This window comes from Miniopterus natalensis, chromosome 11 (assembly GCF_054644295.1).
Source record: "Miniopterus natalensis isolate mMinNat1 chromosome 11, mMinNat1.hap1, whole genome shotgun sequence".
In the NCBI taxonomy this organism is placed as follows: Eukaryota; Metazoa; Chordata; class Mammalia; order Chiroptera; family Miniopteridae; genus Miniopterus; species Miniopterus natalensis.
This window is the reverse complement of record NC_142091.1, coordinates 15,338,675-15,354,970: the sequence shown is the minus strand read 5'-3', so window position 1 is coordinate 15,354,970 and position 16,296 is coordinate 15,338,675. Positions and strand designations below refer to the sequence as shown.

Sequence of the window (16,296 nt, the reverse complement as noted above, 5' to 3'; positions counted from 1 at the left end):
TAATTCTGTATGCCAAGCTAAGTATAGTTATATCTGATCCATTTTGGACTCCCTCCAAAAAGATTTATTTAGTAGTGACCAGTTCTGTGGAGTAAGGTTTTTGTGAAGGTCAATTAAATGGTATAACATGAGAAAATGCTTTTAAACACTGAAAAATTCTTTATGAATACATCTTTATATGATCTCTACTAGACTTTTATAATCATTACTCTGAGCAATCTGATGACATTTTTTTACCCCTTAGTGATGTAGTAGTGTATTTAATATTATATCTACTTCATAAAATGCGTGAATGTTCTGCATAAACTTTTGTAGTTCTTAGAATAAGAAGTATTCCATGTGTTGACAGTCACGTGACTCACTTTTTAAAAGAGTTGGGTTTTGCTGTGTGTGATCACTTTTAATTAGAGTTTCTTTTAAAAATACTTTTTGTCATACTGACAAGGTGGATCAGGAAGTTATAGAACTTACTATAACAGCTCCTGAACTCTAATTGTAACCAAAAATATTATCAGCTTCAAACTAGTATTTCTCCAAACTCTTGCCATCATAGGCGTTCTAGACCCATGGTACAAATCAAAGAGAAACCTTATTCTGATGGTTGCAATGATTACATGAGTGTGTTCTATCCTTTCAGAATTACACTTAATGTTTTCATTGATGGACAAAGTTCCTAATGGGATAGAGCCAATGTTGAAAGACTTGGAGGAACATATCATTAGTGCTGGCCTGGCAGATATGGTAGCAGCTGCTGAAACTATTACTACTGTAAGTTTTCCTCACTGGCAATGAGAGATGTATATCAAGTTCACTTTTTAAATGGAGGTTTGGGTATTTAAAACAGTAATTGATTGGAAAACAGTGATGTTAGAACACATTAATTTTAAGGAAACATTTTTTCAGAAAATTTCCCAAATTTTAAGGCTATAGTGTTTTATTAAAATTATGTTTATATTTTCTCACTTTTTTGTCTTATTCTTTTCTTTTTTAAAACTCAGTTGAATACAATACATTTTATTTTTAGGACTCTGAGAAATATGTTGAGCAGTTACTTACACTATTTAATAGATTTAGTAAACTCGTCAAAGAAGCTTTTCAAGATGATCCACGATTTCTCACTGCAAGAGATAAGGTATATATTCCTGTATATTAACACTACTGTCATTATTTTATTTTATTTTATATTTGGAAAGATACATTGTTTACTGAACAAAAGCAAAGTACAGAAAAGAATATAGCATGATTCTGTTTATGGAAAACAGAAAGGATATGCACTTTATACTTAGTTTGCCTATAATGTCATAATTTACTTTTAATAAGAAACTTGCATCATTAAGCAATTAAATTACAAACTAAAAACCTAGGAACTCTGATTTTTCATCAGTTGAGGGCAACCACACTTAATATATTTGGTTTGTTGTACATTTTTGTAAGCATAGGGTAGGTGTACTTGTGAACTAGAATTTAACCAGAAACTTGCTCTCCTCATTTTTCCAAGAATGTTTTTGTTTTTGTTTTTTAGTATTATTGAAATACTAAGTTAAATGGCCTGCAAAGGCTTCTTTGAGGTGACATTTGAATCAAGACAGAGGGTGATTAGAAATAAGTCATGTGTCCATCTGAGGGAAGAATGTCCCAGCCTTGGAGCAAAGAAGCATAGGAGACATGTCATTTTGGCCAGAGGGGATTGAGTGAGGGGAGAATAGTAGAAAATAAAGTCAGAGAGGTAGCAGGAAGCCAGGTCACATAGGACTCTGTGGACCATTGTTTTTACTCTGAGTAGGGTTTGGAAAGTCATTGAAAGCATTTGAACAGAATGACAGGACCTGACTTACATTTGAACAGATCACCTGGCTGCTGAATAGACAGAAGGGGGGCAGGAAAAGCAGCAAGAGTATCAGTTAAGAACCTATTTAAATAATTCAGTTAAGTAATAATAGAAACTTGGCCCAGAACAATAGTGGGTACAGGTAGTCAAGAGTGGTTGGATTCTGATTACGCTATGAAAATGGACTATACAGGACTTGGTAATAAATCAGATGTGGAATGTGATAGAAAGAGATCATTCCAGGAAGCCACTCTGATTTTTGTTCTGATCAATTAGAAGCATATGCATGTGAGATGGGGAAGACTAGAACCACGTTGGGGAGAGATGATTACAGAGCAATTAGGAACTCGGTACTAGATAAGTTAACTTTGGATTGTTTATTAAATATCCATGAAGCAGTGTCAAGTCTGGAGTTTAAGGGAGGGAATGGGCCTGGAAAAAATAGATCTGGGAGCTTCAGCATATAGGTGGTATTAACGCACTGACACTGACTATGATCACCAGCGTAATGAGTGAGGATAGAAGAGATCCAAAAACTGGCCTGGTGCATCCTAAACTTAATTATCAGAAAGATGAGGAACCACCTTTCCTGAGACTCCCCTCATGAAAGGAGAATGAGTGGAACGACCAAGAGAGTGGTGTGCTAGAAAACAGGTGGAAAAAGCACTTTCAGGAAGAGGGCATGATGTGCCGTTTTAAAATGCTCCTGACAGGTCAGATAAGATGGGGGTTAACCATTATCTTCAGCAACAGGGCGGTTGTGAGTGACTGACAGTCTACTGGTGGAGTAGTGATGTGAAAGTCTGGTTGGAATGGCCGCAGGGAGATTGTAGAAAGGGAGGTAGTTCCTCCAGGAGTTTAGCTTAAAAAGAGAGAGATGGGGCAGTAGCTGAAGGTGGACAAAGCCAAGAGAGAATTTTTAAGATTTAAAAACTAACAATATGTTTGTGTGCTAAAGCTACAGAAACAATGGAGAAGGTAAAAATTGGTGATGCAAGAGAGGTAGGAGGGGATTCTGATTATTAGTTTTCTCAGTGACATAGGAAGTTGTATCATCAGCCAAGAGTGTACATGGAGGAGGAAAAAGAGGTTTGATGAGAAAAGAAATAATATCAAAATGTTTTCCAGGATAATGTGCGGAAGAGATAAAATGATATGGTTGTCAGGCAGCATTAGGACCCTGCGGGACTTGAGGATAATGATAATCATAAAATGACAGAGTATGCTGAAGTCATTGACTTGAAAAATCCTGTCAGGCCAAATATACCATTAAAAATAAAAGCTAATTTATATTTTTATGTATTTTTTGAATTGTAACAATTTATCTAACTGTATTTTAAATATTGAAAGGATTGCTTATATTTTATTTTAAATTATTATTTGCAGGCATATAAAGCAGTTGTTAATGACGCTACCATATTCAAACTTGAATTACCTTTGAAGCAGAAAGGGTAAGTTTTAAAATCATATGTTTAAAATTCTTAAATTTTTTGGAGTGTCATGTTATTGGGTGTGCAAAGTGCCCTGTTTTCTAATCCTATTAGGGTTTTTTGTTCTGTTTTTGTACTGTTATGTTTTTGTATCATTTTATTATTAAAAAATTCTCCATTTTTAATTTTGTATTACGTTATCTCCTTTTATAACCAAAAAAAGTTAACCTTATTTTTTAAGGAGAAAAAAAAGTTTTGTTTTTAATTTTATTTTTCAATTATAGTTTACATTCAGTATTATTTTGTATTAGTTCCAGGTGTGCCACATAGTGGTTAGGCAGCCATATACTTTACGGTGCTCCCCTCCCCACCCCCATAGATAATTTCAGTACCCACCTGGAAAATGTTTTGTTCTTTTTCTTTTAGAATCTCTGCTTGATTGTTTTTCCATCCTCATTAGTCACTAAAGTTAATTTATTACCTGTAAAAGCATAGACTATGACTCAGTTCACCATATGGATAAAAAAAGGAAATCAATTTTAATGTCAATTTTTATTTACCATTTTTAAAACTTGTTCTGTCATTGGTAGGATGAAGTTACTTGTGCTGAGTACTATTATAGAAAAATCAGAAAATCAAAATTTAATGAAATAGTAATAAATCTGATCTACTTATAGTATCTTCAGAGTAGTGCTAAGTAGCACTAAAGGTTAACTGGAAATATGTTTTGATGTAATTTCTAGCTGAGAATTGCTACTTTAAACAAATTTTACACTTAATGCTAAAATATTTTATCTTTACTTTTATTTTTATTTTATTTGAGAGAGGAAGAAACATCAATGTGAGAGAGATGCATTGATTGGTTGCCTCCTGTACCCACCCTGACTGGGGATCAAACCCTCAAACTTCCAATGCATGGGACAGTGGTCCAGCCAACTGAGCCACAGTGGCAAGGGCAATGATAAAATATTTTTTAAATATCATTTTTTAAGAAGATAAGTTCAGCCCTGGCCAGGTAGCGTCCTAATGTCAGTCCCTGGTCTGGGCACATACAAAAGTTAACCAATGAATGCATAAATAAGTGGAATAACAAATTGATAAAGCAAGAGAGTAACTTTACTATAAGTTTGAAATAAAAATTTTTTTAAATGTTTGGGCAGGTCCTGGCCAGATAGCTGAATTGGTTCAAGTGTCGTCCCAATAGCAGGTTTGATCCCTGGTTAGGGCACATGTGAAATGCATAAATAAGTGGAACAACAAATCGATGTTTTTTTTTTCTCTCTCTCTCTCCCCCCCCTTTCCTCTCTCTCCCTCTAAAATCAAATAAAATTTAAAGAAAAAGAAAAGTTCAGGTTTTTAAAATTTTATTTGAATCATTTTTAGGGTTTGGGGTGTTTTTTTGGCTATATAAGTTATTAGAGTGATATTACAGTGGAAGATACCTGAGTCATACAGTATTATAATAATTGACATAGTTTAGAAGGGCATTTATTATGTTTTCTATAAATGGTGAAATATATGGCACATATAACACTACATATTGGATAGCTCTTCGTATTTAAACATAAAGGTCTTCCTCATTCTCCCTTGCCCCAGCATTTTATTTTATTGATTTGAGGGGGAATAGGGAGGGGGGAGATAGAGAGAGAGAGAGAGAAACATCGATTTGTTATTCCACTTATTGATGCATCATTGGTTGATTCTTGCATGTGCCCTGACCGGGGATCAAACCTGTAACCTTGGCATGTTGGGATAACACTCGAACTAACTCAGCTACCCTGCCTGGGCCTGCCCAAACATTTAAAAATTTTTTTATTTTAAACTGATAGTAAAGTTACTCTGTTGCTTTATCAAATATATGTCTCCCTATACATTCGTCAGTCAACTCTTAAAATACATTTCCAAAGAAATTTCAGGCATTAATAACCTTACTCCCTAAACACTTCAGCTTGTAGTCATAAAATTGAATTTGGTGTTTATTTTTTGAAATGAAACTTACCTACAGCCATATGCATAAATCTTAAGTGTACAATTTTTTGAGAGTTGACAAATGCCTACATCCCTCTTAAGATGATACAATCATCTTTGAGAGTTACCTCATGCTCATTCTCAGTCAGTCCCACTACCGCCTCCTTCTAGAGACAGCCATTGTTCTCTTTTAACATAGGTTAGTTTTGCCTGATCTAGGACTTCATAGAAATGAAATTATACAGTACTTGCTTTTTTTGTGTAAAGCTTCTTTTAAGTCACCATACTGTTTTTGAGATTCACCCATGTTTTTGCATACTGCAGGGATTTGTTTTCCAAAGTGGCTGCACTGTTTCACACTCCCACCAACAGAGGAGGAGAGTACCAGCCAATCCCCATCCTCCAGTCACTCAGTGTTGTCGCTTTAATTTTAGTCATGTTGGATGTCAGTGGTATCTCATTGTAGCTTTACCTCCCATTTCCCTCATGACTACTGATGTTGAGCACTTTGTCGTGTATTTTTAGCATTACATTCCCTTTATACAGCATTCACATTTTTGGCCTGTTTTTTTCATTGGGTTGTTCTTTATTAGTGAACTGTAAGAGTTCTTTTATATCCCGTATACAGGTCCTTTGTGAGATACATGCTTTTCTTCTATGGTTTTTGCTTTCTGTGTTTTGTCTAGGAAGCCTTTGTCTACCTCTATCTTTAGGTCATGAAGATAATCTTTTGTTTTCTACTTGAAGCTTTCTAATTTTTGTTTTCACATAGGTCTAAGGTCCTTCTTAAATTAATATTTGTGTGTATGTATGTTAGAGATGAAATTTCTTTCTTTTCTTTTTCCACATGAATAGCAAGTGGTTTCATCGCCATCTGTTGGAAATGCTTCCATTCCCCACTGCATTGCTTTGGTGCCTTTTGTCAAAAATCAAGTGACTTAAATATGTGTATGTCTTTCTGGGCCCTCTATTCTATTCCATTGATTTATTGGGGTATCCTTAGGCCATTACCACATAGTCATGATTAATATATTTTTGTAGGAAGCCTTAAGGTCAGATAATATAATTTTGTTCTTTTTTTCCACGAGTTTCTCTCCTTTGTGGCAAGATTTCTAGATGTTGAATTTTTAGTAAGACTTTTATGTTTTAATTTTTTTCTTCTATTTGCTTTTCATATTGATGTAGCTTATTTTCTCTCGAAATTCTTTTTGTTCTTCAGCTTTTCTTTGATGTTTTTCCCAGGTTTCCAATTCTTTAGTTGCTTTTATCCATTCTTTTTCTTTCATATGTTCTATTCTTTCTCTCTCTTCTTCAATCTTCATCATGACATTTAGTGCCTATTTTTTATCTTCCCACCTTGCTGCAGCTTTTGCCTCTGTAGCTTTTTTTGCTCTTTCTTGTGCTTGTAAAATAGATTTCTCCCTTATCCTTTGCATCATCTCTTTGTCAGCTTAATCAGTATATTCTGAGTCCTGAAGATTAAAAAACCTTATTCCACATCTGACACAGAAAAGGTCTCCCACATGACCACTTCTTTTTTATGTAAGGTGAAAACAGTAGTGTCATTCCCAGTCTTGACTTTGCTGCTCTCATCATCTATGGGAGCGTAGAGAAACACCTCAATTAAAAATGGAGCAGAGTTGACCTTCACGTAGTTTTCTCTGCAGAACACATCAGCATCTCTCATGCAGATGCCCCAGAGGGCACAGATATAAAGACCGAAGTCTTCGTCTGCTGCCAGCTGTAATCTGCAGGGGCATCCCAGGAAGCATTGGACATCCTTGTCTTGTTCCTAATTTTAAGGAGAACACTGTCTTTCACCACTGAGTATGTTCACTATGGGTTTTTTATAACTTCATTTTTCTTAATAGCAGCATGGCATTCTGTGTGGTAGATTTAGCATGGTTTATTTACTTGATCCTTTATTGTCACATTGAGTAGTTTCTGATATACTGCTGTTGCTAATAGAGAGTAATTTTGTATATTTGTCATTGTATGTGTGTGAAAGTGTTTCTGCAGTCTAATTTCCCAGAAGTGGGCATTTCTGGGCTTCTCTTTATTTTCTGATTCTGAGGTCACCATGTCCTCCTACCTTTCGCTCCAGATTAAAGTAGAACATTCCTGTGAAATGAAATGAGTATTATTAGCTTATCCAAGCATCATCAGAACATGGGTGTTGTGGCTATTGGAAGTGGTAGAGATGATGTTCTAGAAAAGTAAAACTGCTAGTAGCACCCAGTTATTTGGGAAACTCACTTCTGAGGAGGAATGGAGTAGTTGGTTGTTCACTGGAACAACCAGAAAAATCAGGTAATTTAGAAAACAGTAATTTTAATATTGTCAAACAGCTACAGAAGCAACTAGGACAAAAGATTGGAAACTTATAGATATAAGGGAGAACCTTTCAGAGGTTAGCTGAGGATTTGTAGTTATATTTCCTCGAAAAGAAGCAGCTGAGAATTGGGTTTAGCTCAGGCTGGGCGATACTGCTGGAGGACAGTAGAGTTTCTGCTGGTCACACAGGACTGTATTGACAAAACCCACTAGGCTCTTAGTTGAAAGCCCAGGAGAGACATTCCTTAGATTCAGTGGCTAACTAGAGGTAGATTGGCCAAACCAACTCAGTTTCTGATTGGATTAAAGTTATTGACCCCTTTCTTAGTAGAACAGAGAGTGAACTGCTCTCTTTTTTTCCAATTACAGTTTACATTCAGTATTATTTTTTATTAGTTTCAGGTGTACAGCACAGTGGTTAGACAGGCATATGCTTTACAAAATGATCTTGTTGTTTCAAGTACCCACCTGGACCATACATAGTTATTACAATACTATTGACTATATTCTCTATGCTGCACTTTACATCCCCATGTCCTGTTGTGTAACCACCAATTTGTACCTCTTAATCCCTTCACCTTTTTCACCCAGTCCGCTAAGCCCCCTCCCCTCTGGCAGCCATCTGTCTGTTCTCGGTATCTATGAATCTCTTTCAGTTTCATTTGTTCATTGAGTTTGTTCTTTAGATTCTACATATAAGTGAAATTATATGATATTTCTCTTTCTCTGCCTGACTTATTTCACTTAGCATAATACCCCGTAGGTCCACCTATGCTGTCAAAAATGGTAAGATTTTGTTCTTTTTTTATGGCTGAGTAATATTCCATTGTATATATGTACTACCACATTTATATCCACTCATTTATTGATGGCACTTGGGATGCTTCCGTATCTTGGCTGCTGTAAATAACGCTGCAATAAACATAGGGGTACATATATTCTTTCAAATTATTGTTTTGGGTTTCTTCAAGTGTATACCCAGAAGTGAAATTTCTGGGTCATAAGGCAGTTTCATTTTTAATTTTTTAAAGAGACTCCATACTGTTTTCCATGGTGGCTGCACTAGTCTGCCCTCCCACGAGCAGTGCACCAGGATTCCCTTTTTTCCACATCCTTGCCAACACTTGTTGTTTGTTGGTGTATTGATGACAGCCATTCTGACAGGTGTGAGGTAGTAAGCGTAAACCAACTCTTTAAAGATTTTTTAATTGATTTAGAGAGAGAAAGGAAAAAGGGGGGGAGGAGAGAGAGAGAGAGAGAGAGAGAAAGAAACATCGATGCGAAAGCAAAACATCTATTGGCTGCCCTCTGTACACCCCCTCTGGAGAGCAAGCCCACAACCTGGGCATGTGCTCTAACTGGTAATGGAACCTGTAACCTTTTCAGTGCATGGGATGATGCCCAACCAACTGAGCCACAGAGCCAGGGCTGGAAGATAACATCATCTGGTGCTTCTCTGATTCTTTTTAAGTTCAGTGCTTACTATTCAGTCTGACATTACAAGTCCTATGAAGGGAGATAAGCATATGACCACTTAAGAGAAACATTATTTTAGAAGCAGATTCTCCGGTGATTCCAGTATTGGAGTTAGCATATAAGGACTTTAAAATAATTAAGTTTAATAGCTTAACTACTCACACCCACTAGGGTGGCTAAAATTAAAAAGGTGTTAGCACGTGTTGGTGAGGATGTGGAGACCTTATAAACATATATAGTTGGCATGCAGCTACTTTGGAAACAGTTTGGTAGTTCCTCAAGAAGTTAAATGTAGCCCGGCCGGGCGTGGCTCAGCGGTTGAGCATCAACCTAGGATCCAGGCGATCGGGGTTCGATTCCCGGTCAGGGCACATGGCCTGGGTTACGGGCTCGATCAATGACTGTCTCATCATTGATGTTTCTATCTCTGTCTCTCCCTCTCCCTTCCTCTCTCTGAAATCAATAAAGATATATTTAAAAAAAAAAAAGAAGTTAAATGTAAAGTTACCATATAACCCTACAGTTCCACTCCTGGGTATATACCCAAGAGAAATTAAAATATACATCCACTCTAAAACTTGTACTCACTATGAATGTTTATAGTAGCATTAGTATTTCTTTTTTTTGGTCTTCTTTTTTTAAATATATCTCTATTGATTTCAGAGAGAGGAAAGGAGAGGAAGAGAGAGATAAAAACATCAATGTTGAGAGAGTCATTGATCGACTGCGAGCCCACAACCTGGGCATGTGCCCTGACCGGGAATCGAACTGCGATCTCCTGGATCTTAGGCCGACGCTCAACCGCTGAGCCACGCCCGGCCGGGCAGCATTATTCTTATTAGCCACAAAAATAGAAACAAACCAGATGTCTGTTATCTGATGAATGGATAAGCAAAATATGGTGTGTCCATGCAATGAAATACTATTCAGCCATGAAAAGGAATGAAATTCTGATACGTGCTAACATGAATGAAACCTTGAGAATATTGTGCTCAGTAAAATAAGCTGGACACAAACAGACAAATTTTGTATGATTCCACTTTTATGAGATATCTAGAATAGTCAAATTCATTGGTAGAAAAAGTAGAATAAACTTACCAAGGACTAGGGGGTGGGGGATGGGAAATTATTATTCAGTGGGTATAGGGTTTCTGTTGGGATAATGAAAAAGTTCTGGACATAGATAATGGTGATATTTGCAGAATAGACTTATTACCACAGACTTGTACACTTAAAAATGGCTAAAATGCTTAATATTCTTTTTACCACAATAAAAAGATAAACGTTTTTAGAAAGAATGAACTGACACATGCTGTTACATGGATGACTTTTTTTTTTTTTTTTTAATATATCTTTATTGATTTCAGAGAGAGGAAGGGAGGGGGAAAGACAGATAGAAACATCAGTGATGAGAGAGTCATTGATCGAGCCTGCAACCCAGGCATGTGCCCTGACTGGTAATCGAACCCCGATCACCTGGATCCTAGGTCAACGCTCAACCGCTGAGCCACGCCCGGCCAGGCTAGATGACTTTTTAAAACATCATACTAAGTAAAAGTCATTCACAAAAGGCCACACATTGTATGATTCCATGCACATGAGATGTCCAGAATAAGGCAACCCATAGAGCAAAGCATCCATGGGCTGTCTCCTGCACACCCCCTACCAGGGATCTAGCCTGCAACTTGGGCATATGACCTGACCAGGAATCGAACTGGCAACCTTCCGGTACAAGAGACGATGCCCAACCAACTGAGCCACACCAGTCAGGGCAAAAAATCCATCGAGACAGAAAGTAGGTTAGTTGTAACCAAGGACTGTGAGGAAGGGATAGGTGGAGGATGGGATTCAACAGCTGATGAGCGTGGGGTTTCTTTTTGGAATAATAAGAATGTTCGAAAATTTTATTATGATGATGGTTCTACAACCTTATGAATATACTTAAAAGAAATTGAATTGCACGTTTGAAGAGGGTGAATTGTATGGTATGTGGATCATATCTCAATAATAATCTTAAATAGATAATAAGTATTAATATTAATGGACAAATAGGTGGAAATCATTACCTGAGAAAAGGTAAAATATCTATAACAATATGTAATTGGAATCATAGCAGACAGAAAGGGAAGCATAAGCAATAATTAAAGAACTATTGGTCAAAATTTTCCAAAATTGATAAAGATATTAATTCTTAGATTCAAGCTTCTCATTAATCCCATGCAGGGTAAATACAAATTAAGCCATTTCTGGGTACATCATAGTAAAAAACAGCTAAAAACTGAAAACAACAAAAAAATCTAAAACAACGGGGTGTGGGAGGGTATAAAATGACACACTACCTTCAAAGAAACAATAAAAGAATGACAGCTGTCTTCTCAACAGGATGAATTGGAGGAAGGGAGATAGACCACTGCATTTATTACAGTATTACACACAGGAGCTAGGCATTGACAGTGCGAATAGATTGGAAGAGATGGATAGAGTCTTGTGAAGTAAGTGAGTGATCTTCAGACTGGCATGTGTCTATCTTGAGAGAGACAGATTTTCTTAGAGTATGCCAGTGTGGATACTTTTAAGGAAATCAGTTTCTAAATCCTCAACTTCCACATCTAATCTTTTCTAAAATGGAGCCCTCTGGTGGAAGTATCATTGCAATTCTCCTCACTTAACCATTCTCAGTCTTATTTTGCAAAAAAAGGCATACCTCCCTTGATTCTTATTATGTTATGTTGCATCAGAATACTAAAAGCCTCCAATATAACAAACCTCCAAGTTGCGTAAGAAAGGAGTATTTTGAAACATTGGTATTGATGTGCAGAAGTGAATTTCTAGTGACTAGGTATCAGATTCTTTTACAAGTCAGATGGGTTCTAATTCTTTGCTTTCAACACAATTGATGGCTAATTTGATGCATTATTAAAAATAACTTTTTTTGTTAGATCATCAGTATTTTTTAGAAAATAACTCAGGAGATACTTAGTGAATTGAGTAACATCGTAAGAAAAACTTCCAGTTCTACCTTCTTATGTGAATAAGATTTCTTAGGGCAAAGACAAATTTATGCAAATAAAAAGTAAAGTCCTAGCCCATGTGGCTCAGTTGGTTGGGCATTATTCCATGCACCAAAAGTTTGCCAATTCGATTCCCAGTCAGGGCACATGCCTGGGTTGTGGGCTGTATTCCTGGTAGGGGGCGTGCAGGAGACAGCCAATGGAGGTTTCTCTCTCTTTCTCCATCTTCCTTCCTCTCTCAAAAAAAAAAAAAATCAATTAAAATAAAACTATGAATAGTAGAAATAAAATCGATTGTGATTTCTGGATTCATAAATGGAAGGGAAAAAAGTTTCAGCCACCTCGTTAAGAGTTGACACGTACAGTAAAATTTTTCATATTTATATGTTTTATATACACACTATGTTTTGGTAAGTTGTGCACTTACAATAATTTGGATAACTCAGTTCTGGTAAAATAACACTTGAATTTTATATATACAAGAAACTTTAAAGTCTTGAATATATATATATAAAATTTAAAGAAGTAGTATAAAAAAAGAAATGGTAGCCCGGCCAGGCATGGCTCAGTGGTTGAGCATTAACCTAGGATCCAGATCACGGTTCAGTTCTCCGTCAGGGCACATGACTGGGTTGTGGGCTTGATCCCCAGTTGGGGGCATGCAGAAGGCAGCTGATCAATGACTCATCATTGTTGTTTCTATCTATCTCTCTCCCTCTTCCTTCCTTTCTCTGAAATCAAAGATATATTTAAAAAAAAAAAAGAAATGAAAAACTTTCAAGCATAAAGGTAGAATACATTGGTTTTAAAATTTTGCTGAGAAAAGACAAGACAGATACAAATTCTTTGTTGTTTAAGAAAAGTTTGCAGTTTTTTTAAAAATACGTTTTTATTGATTTATTATTTTTTTAATTTTTTAAATATATCTTTATTGATTTCAGAGAGAAGAAGGGAGAGGGAGAGAGAGAGATAGAAACATCAATGATGAGAGAGTCATTGATCAAGCCCACAACCTGGGCATGTGCCCTGACGGAATCAAACCCCGATCGCCTGGATCCTAGGTTGACGCTCAACCGCTGAGCCACACCCGGCTGGGCCGTTTTTATTGATTTTAAAGAGAGAAGAAGGGAGAGAGAGAAACAGTAGATTGACTGCCTACTACATGCCTCCTAATGGAGATTGAGCCTGAAAATTGGACATATGCCCTGACTGTGACTCAAACAGGCCACTTCTTGGTACATGGGGCAATGTTCAACCAACTGAGCCACGCCAGCCAGGGTTGTTTGCAGTTTTTTTAATGAATGACAGTAGATACCACATTACTGTGGAATTTAGGTTACATTGGAAACATTTCAGAGAGTGAAGGAACAGTTTTATGATAACATATTAGTAATGAAAAGTTTTAAATGTTAACTTAAAAAATATGCACGGATTTACACAATGCAATAATGTACAGGTAATGTGTTATAGAATTGTACATTTAAATTTTATTAACCAATGTCACCCAAATAGATTTATTTAAAAATTTTTTTTTAATTCAAAAGTATTTTAGCAGGTGTATGAATAAAATCTTTTAAAGATCATTGGCAAGGCTACCACTAGAGTGAGGCAAGGAAGCATCTGGGGTACAAAATTTAAGGCCTCGCTCACGGAGAACCTAAGAGTGAGTGCCTCCTTAAGTTGTGCACCCTAGGTATCTTCTTGCTCACCCTCGCCCCAACCCTGATCACTGGATTAATACAACATACGAAATTTGTGAAAAATTTGCTTTAGAAAAAATATTCACGGATAGCAATCATTTTTATTAACTGCTTTCAATTTGTTTTTTAGGGTAGGATTAAAAACTCAGCCTGAATCAAAATGCCCTGAGCTGCTTGCCAATTACTGTGACATGTTGCTAAGAAAAACACCATTAAGCAAAAAACTAACCTCTGAAGAGATTGAAGCAAAGCTTAAAGAAGTGGTACATAAATTTTTTCTTATTTAAAAAATTTTAATGACCTTACTTTGAATTTGTGTTTTACTTATAAGACTTTCTGTGATAGCATCAATTTTTTTAAATGTGTATCTATAAGCAATTAATATGAAATTTTACAGTGCAAGATCTCTATAGGGCAGTGTTTTTTCTTCCTGAAAATGTTTATTCTATAGCTTCCAGAAAGGGAAATAGCATTTAATTCTCCCCCTTTATTGATTCTTTTTAGGCAATTAAATTCTAGCACCTATCAAAGGTAAAAAGTGGGGAGGGAATATGGTGCTGATAGTGCTGGAATGATTGTTGAAAGAGGGAGTTTTTCACTTCTTCGTTTTGTGTGAGTCCAAAATAGGTAACTAGGGATGAATGAGTGTAAATAAGAAATTAGCTTTCATTTTTATTTTTTCCTGGTTGTTAGTGTAATGTTATGAGCCCAGGAGTAGAAAGAGGAAAATAATAAGAAGTAAAGCTATAGAGAGAGTCTAGACACAAAGGCCAAAAGAGGAGATTAGTGTCAGAAACAAAAGTGCAGAAGAAAAACTTGGGAAGAACCTTTGCTTTTCATGTAAAGTTTTATCACATTTATGTAAAATTTGAAAAATGATGTATGTAGGAGTTAAAAGGTTATTTGGTTATTCTCTCAAATTTGCTAATTTGTAAAGTAGTGTATCAGGAGTGGTTATTTTTCAGAGATGGGCAATTTAGAAAGCCTCTCTGTATATGCTTGCAAGTTTCTGAATTTTGACAGTTGGGAGATATAGAAAGGTCTAAATGAGATAGCTAAGCGTATGTATGAATTGACAGTAACGTTGTTTTCTGTACAGCTCTTGGTACTCAAATACGTACAAAACAAAGACGTTTTTATGAGATACCACAAAGCTCATTTGACAAGACGCCTTATATTAGACATCTCTGCTGACAGTGAAATTGAAGAGAACATGGTAGAGTGGCTAAGAGTAAGTGAATACTTGGTTTTTCTAATGTAGCACCTGGTTCATATATGGGGTTAAGTAACACAGTTTGGTGATACCTTTAATGTCGAAGAAATAGGGACCATTTTATAAGCATATAGCATCAATTATATAAAATAATGTGATATCTAATAAAGTACATTTTTTAATAAACACTTTTAGTGAAATACCTTTACTCTCATTTGAACTCACCTTATTAAATAGACTACAGAACAGGTCATTTCATTTTTAAGGTGTTTTCCGTACTAAATACTTAACTATAGAGATGTTTGTAAATAAATACTTTCATATAGCAGAAAGGACCAATAGGTAAAAGATGATGGCTTATTTAGGGTAATCATTGTTAATTATGACTGAATTCTCCTATCAAAATATTTTGTCTGTTCCTTTCAGTTCATTTTAATGGAATTTTAGTTCTATTAAAATGTTTTTAATTTATATATATGGTATTATATACTGTATTATTAGATTAATATATAATAATAAAATTTTACATAAGAATTGTTTTTATTATACATGTATGTTTTATATGTCTTTCATTTATATATATTTCGAATTACAGGTTTACAGCTAGCCCTGCTTTGTAGTGTGGGATAGTAAAAATTATTGTGTAAACTGAGACTGTGTAAAGTGATCTTAATATTAACAATCAGTGGGGGGAAATACTGTTTTGTGATTGATTTCAGAAATTTTTGTCAAAACACTGAAAAGTCTTACTGCTTTATAAATATGTAGGAAAAAGAAAAAATAAGCAAAATCAATATGTATTTAGTACACTAATTTAAAACAAACTTTCAGAGTTAGTGTTTTATTTCTTTGTGAACAAACTTGAGTAGTTATGAGTAAATTGCATTACTCATATTTGACATAAAGTGGTAATTGAAAGGTGAACTGTGTTTTGGGGGACTGGTGTTATTTATCTACACTGTAGTAACTGAAATTCATGCATGTTGGAATTGTGTGACTGCCTGTACCTGTTTAGTTTCTAAAGGATCAAATTTAATAGGTATTAGATTATAATCATTGTAATGAGTAGGAGGATGGGTTTTGTATTAAAGCATCTTAGTTTTCCATTTAAAAATTTTCTAATAATGTATCAGATTATATATCATTTATTACCTCCTGTCTTTGGTTTTCATAGGAAGTTGGTATGCCAGCAGATTATGTAAACAAGCTTGCTAGAATGTTTCAGGACATAAAAGTGTCTGAAGATTTGAACCAAGCTTTTAAAGAAATGCACAAAAACAATAAATTGGCTTTACCAGGTATTATTTTATAATTATGTATATGATACACGTATTTT

At 35.5% G+C, this 16,296-nt stretch overlaps 1 protein-coding gene across 3 annotated transcripts in view; it reads left to right on the top strand.

The window, feature by feature from the left end:
* The window catches only part of CUL5 (cullin 5), a 73,017-nt gene that overhangs the window by 46,111 nt on the left and 10,610 nt on the right, over nucleotides 1–16,296 (top strand). For all 3 annotated transcript variants that reach the window (XM_016218201.2, XM_087821560.1, XM_087821561.1), the window contains 6 exons: nucleotides 638–768; nucleotides 1,025–1,132; nucleotides 3,215–3,279; nucleotides 13,878–14,010; nucleotides 14,847–14,978; nucleotides 16,135–16,258. In XM_016218201.2, the coding sequence (XP_016073687.1) occupies nucleotides 638–768; nucleotides 1,025–1,132; nucleotides 3,215–3,279; nucleotides 13,878–14,010; nucleotides 14,847–14,978; nucleotides 16,135–16,258 (693 nt within the window). The remainder of the gene's footprint in view (nucleotides 1–637; nucleotides 769–1,024; nucleotides 1,133–3,214; nucleotides 3,280–13,877; nucleotides 14,011–14,846; nucleotides 14,979–16,134; nucleotides 16,259–16,296) is intronic.